This window comes from Montipora foliosa, chromosome 6 (assembly GCF_036669935.1).
Source record: "Montipora foliosa isolate CH-2021 chromosome 6, ASM3666993v2, whole genome shotgun sequence".
NCBI classification, from domain to species: Eukaryota; Metazoa; Cnidaria; class Anthozoa; order Scleractinia; family Acroporidae; genus Montipora; species Montipora foliosa.
The window spans coordinates 28490233-28495232 of record NC_090874.1 but is presented as its reverse complement, the minus strand read 5'-3'; the positions used below and the strand labels follow the sequence as shown (position 1 = coordinate 28495232).

Genomic DNA, 5000 nt, shown 5'->3' with positions numbered 1-5000 from the left:
ATCCACTGTTTTAGTATATACTACATATTATGTAGTATCTCCTATAAGGCACCCGGGGCCGATCACTTGTTCTGTTCGTAAGGCTATTGACTTTCGTTCACGTTTGCAGGTTACACTCTTCGGTTGTAAATCGGTAGATGAGAGAGCGGAAAGTTGGCTCCTTTGAATTTGACAATGGAGGTCTGCCTTATCCCCAACGGATGGAGATGATAGGTCCTCACCACTTGTAGCTTAAACCGACTTCAGCATACCTGTATTCTATGAATTGCGAATTGAGAAAATAATGATGGCAGTTACTAATGAACTGCCGTTTGAATCAAGTTTTTCCACTCCCTAATTTTAGACAACGTATTTGATAATTTGTGTCTAGTGGAAATAGACGTTTTGTGGAGACAATGCAGTGAGGCCACCCGTAACCAATGTGGCGTATATTAAAGGGAGAAGTATCACGGGCTTGTGCATGTTCTAACACGTAACGAATGTAACCACGTTGAACCTTAATTCCGGTTTTTTTTGTCCAGGCATTCGCCGAAAGCGGATGAAGGGAGACACGTGGGCATACAAGAAAATCTGCGAGGAGCTCTTGGCTGCGGCAAAACTATGAAGACGCGCATGGAACGAGCTTCACTCGGAAGATGCATGGTCGATTTTGATCAGTTTAACATGGTCCTTACGAATTTTTCTGCGTATTTGCATAGCTTTCGTACCATACTTACTGATCCTGAAGGAGACCTGTAAAAAGTATTTTAGCTTTTTTTTTTAAAAAAAATATCATCGCCAGATACGCCTTCTTTGAGTAAGGCGTGGTCGACACCATGGCTCCATGGTTCTTTCTTTGCTGAAGTTAAACCCGTTCGGCATTTTCTCGGCGTCATCTGTAAGCTTTCAAGTTTGGCACAAATTATCTCCGCAAAAATGTTCTTTTGTGTGTAAAAAGAATCCAGTCGTGCTTTAATAGGAAGACCTGTTTTTAAATCTTAGAAGTCAGCTCATCTGTTCCTTTGCTTTTCATTTGAACAGTGTTAACTATTTCTGCCTTGGTCGATCATTTTGAACAGTGTTAAATATTTCTGCCTTGGTCGATCACGCTAGGTCGAGGAGCGCCGGGGAGTCCGTATTTGCGCTCTTTTGAACAATTATTGAATGAGACTTTTTTGATATCTGGAACATGCAAGGTAAAAGCAAGTACAATCGGTCGCACTTGCGCCGGGATTAAAAATAGAAATCCACGCGATTATCAGTTCGTCCTCTTCAAGTAGAGAATATGGCAGGGGAATCCACATAAAATCAGCATGAATTCAAATCATGTAATTCTTTTGGTACAAGCTACAAGGCGATAACCTCGTTTGTTCAGGAGTATTTGAACTTTTGATCCCCATTTGCACTTTGGGCAAGTTCAGATGAATTCAGAAATTCTCAACTTTATCAAATCCCATAATACACCCTCCCCCCCCCCCAAATAAAACAAATTCCATAGGCAGTGTCTTCGATTTGGGGGTAAACAAGATGTATTGTGGGATTTGATAAAGTAGAGAATTGAGGTGGTGGCCCATACTCGTAGAGCCTTATTACCTTCGGTGAAATTTAGTGCAATAGACTTTTTCCCAATTCCATAGTGCTAAAACATTTTGGGGGGGTTCTTTAGTGAACTAGATGTTTTAATGCAACCCCCCCCCCTCCCCCACCTCTTCCTAAAAAAATGAACTGTATTATGGGATTTTGCGAAAACAGCGAACTGTCGTAACTTGCACGTTAATTTTGGCAACATAGGGGTTGTACATTTACTGTGGTAAATTGCATCCAGAGATGAATTTGAATATAATGATGTTATTGGGTAATAACTGTTCTGTTTTAGTTTGTTGGAGTTCGTGCATTGTCCTGTATTTGTTTTGTGCTGTTTACTTTCAAATTTTCAATGAGAACGAAACCCTTCCATCCTAGGCCACTGACTCTATTTCTAATGGTGTCGAGACTCCTATTAAGCGCCCAATTTTAACTGAAGATACTTTGTAAAATGCCTATAAAATACCCCCAGCAAATGCGGAAGAGAGCAAAATGTTTCCTCAGTAATTCACAAACGTGCTCGCATCTTGGGAAGCAATTTTTTTCTTCCGCAAGAAATGGCCACCATTTTAAAATTATTTTGTTAGCTTGCAAATTAGCCCTTGGTTAAGCATTCTTTTGAATATTACGTTTAAGAACGAGGCAACAAAGGCAAATTTTGCAGATTCCAGAAAACAGAAACGGAAGGGAGGGGCAGGAAGGTTAATTTTTTGTCCTACTGAGCTCAGTAGGGAGTGAAAATTAAGCATCGCGTGGTGCGGCAATGTCTATTAATCTACAACCAAACCATTATCTTTCGTATCCTGTTGGAAGTGCTGCTACTATATCATTCCCTAAATACAACGCTTTCAGACAAAGTACTTGTTTTACTTTTAAATCACGTTTGTATCACCAAGGGTAGCACGATTGAGTTTTACCCTCGAACGTATGCGCCTGGAAAGAAATGAATGCTGTTAACAAAATTAAGTCGAGGACCCACCCTCTGTGCGCATTTCATTCGTACTCGTAGGCACGTGACCGGCCGCAACCAGGGTACTTTCTCGAGGGAGGAAGAGAAACGACCCTGGGAACGAAGTTCTGCGTAAATAGCTTCCCTGACAGGACATGGGATTACTGGTAAAATAGTAAGCCCAGTAAAATTGAAGAATTGAGTAACATTGGCATCGAGGCTGACATGTTTATCATTTCTAAGTTCACTTCAACTTCTTTTTCACCAACTGAAAGCGCGAGTTGTAGTTATTAGTTTTATATTCGCTCTCTGCTTTTTGGAGCATCACTACAATTCGTGCCCTTTACCGGACAATACAACATTCTTGTTAACAAATATTCATAAATTTTCTACATTCTCATAATTTTGCAATGTACGTTTTTATTAATTTCTCATCGATTTCTATCATTCATTTTACCCGTCGAAGACTGCAGTTCGGGCAGTCGAAAGCTCGTAGTTTTTAATAACTTCTTGCCCAGAGATCGTTTTTTAAAATTTTAACTATGTTTCATCCTGCTGCGGCCTCTTAATATTATCACTAAATATGTTAATATGTTATTCACAGCGGGAGGGTTGTTGTATGGGTGTTGATAACTTTTTGCCTTGCAAAAAAACCTGAACAGTCGAGGGCTGTAATCATGACAAAGATTCCTGATCAATTTCTAGGTTGTAGATATTACTGGAAAAAAGGCTTCATCGCAACATTTTTTAATGTGATATTAAACTTAAAGGTAAACAAATATCTTTATTGTTTATGAAAAAAGCGGCGATGTAGCGAGTGATGTAATCGACGACTCATCACAACACCGCCCGCTTCGAGCGGGCCAGATGAAAACTGATATTCCGCATGGCCCAGAAAACCAATGAAACCGCAGGTTTGTCGAATACAGCGCTCACGCACTCGAAAACGGACATGTTGACTACATTATGTAAATTTTCACATTTTATTTTGGCAGTGGAGTGTTCCTTGATGCTTTGAGCGTTTAAGATTTCCAGTATTTTGCGGCTGAACGTGTGTAAGAATTGAAATCAGGCCAAAGAATTGTGCTTAACTTCACGGCGCATCAAACCTCTCGTAAACAATTCCTATATTAGGGAAAGCTCATACTGGGTTCCAAGTAGGCCTTATCGTGCTTTGAGAACGCCATCGACTTGAGATCGTACTTCAGCTTCTCTGAAGATACCTCGTTTCTAGGGTTACAAAGTAAGGTACTTCAACTAAAATAAACTCCGTTCACACTCAAAGTAGATCTCTGGCATACTTTAAAGCTTTCTTTCATCCCTAATATGACGCCAATTATACCACCAAATGTGGAAGAAAAGCTTCGAAACAAAGATGATCTTTTTTCCTTCCGAAATATTAGTGGACGATGAAAACCAGAACATCTTTAAAAATATATTATTTCAAGTTATTCTTGCGCTATCCCTCAGGGGTTACTTAGTGTGTTTTTCGTTTTTTTCAGCTGCTCTTTTCGCTGTTCACCTGTATGTGGTTTTCGGCATTAGCATTTTTAGGCACATTTACACAATAACATTAACTTCCCTTGAGTTGACTGTAGAGCACTTTTATTTAATGTTGCTGGCATGTATCGCAATACTTTTTGTACAGACTATTTAGGAAATTCGTCCTAAAGCAAGCACGTACAGATCATTTCACAAAATTCGATTTAGGGAATAGAGGGGCTTGAAGGCATTTAACGAGTCTTTTTGCTGCTTTTTACCCATATCCTGTTTCAATATCCTAAGCTTCCTGTGAATGCTACATGATATGCAAAGTCACTTTAACTCCATATTTATCAGCGCATTCGTCTACCATGTCCTCACTTCCACTGATGACTCTTGTCTTCAGTTCCTTTTTCTCTCCTTTCACCGTCCTTTCATTGAATTTGCATAGTTTCTTTGCGAAATTAGCCAACCATAGAAACCAGTATCCTACCGTGGCAATCCTATTCTTATTTTCATAGTGGTTCGCATGATCGACTTATATAATTTTCCTACTATAAATCTCTTCAAGTTCACTCTTCTTCCAAGCCCCTCGGTTATTAAAGCAATTTTAAATCCTGCAAAATGTTCGACGTCGCCAGAAACTTTCTATATTGTCGCAGACTAACTCCGCTTGTTTGAATTTGTCTCTCCATTTCCTCACAAATCGCATATCGTCTTCGTTGCGGTTTCACCCAGTCTTTCAATCGCTGAAAAGTCGAAGACCTTCTTCGTGTTTCCACAGGTGGTAGCGCCTTGGAAGGCTTTTCCTTCGCCATAGATCTCGTTTCTTCACTTTTTCATCAAAATCGTCGATTTCAGTGACCTGTGTTGAAGGAAATAAGTCTTTTTGTATCTGAGGCGTAGCTATAGTATTTACCGTGCCATGTCTTTCGACAGAGAGCGAGCTCTTGCAAGAGCTGTTTGCTACTTGATGACTTGTGTCCAAAGACGTCTTGCTTGAGCT

The 5000-nt window shown here is 40.0% G+C and overlaps 2 protein-coding genes and 1 pseudogene across 9 annotated transcripts in view; 1 reads left to right on the top strand and 2 right to left on the bottom strand.

Annotated features, from left to right (window-relative positions):
- LOC138007087 (maternal embryonic leucine zipper kinase-like) overlaps nt 1-1864 on the top strand; it is a 39667-nt gene extending 37803 nt beyond the window's left edge. For both annotated transcript variants that reach the window (XM_068853804.1, XM_068853805.1), the window contains 2 exons: nt 110-213; nt 522-1864. In XM_068853804.1, coding sequence (XP_068709905.1) covers nt 110-137 — 28 coding nt within the window. In that variant the 3' untranslated portion in view covers nt 138-213; nt 522-1864. The remainder of the gene's footprint in view (nt 1-109; nt 214-521) is intronic.
- Nucleotides 1-5000, bottom strand: part of LOC138007093 (centrosomal protein of 83 kDa-like) — a 622454-nt gene that overhangs the window by 344144 nt on the left and 273310 nt on the right. The window lies entirely within an intron of this gene.
- LOC138007085 (uncharacterized) overlaps nt 4100-5000 on the bottom strand; it is a 1397-nt pseudogene continuing 496 nt past the window's right edge.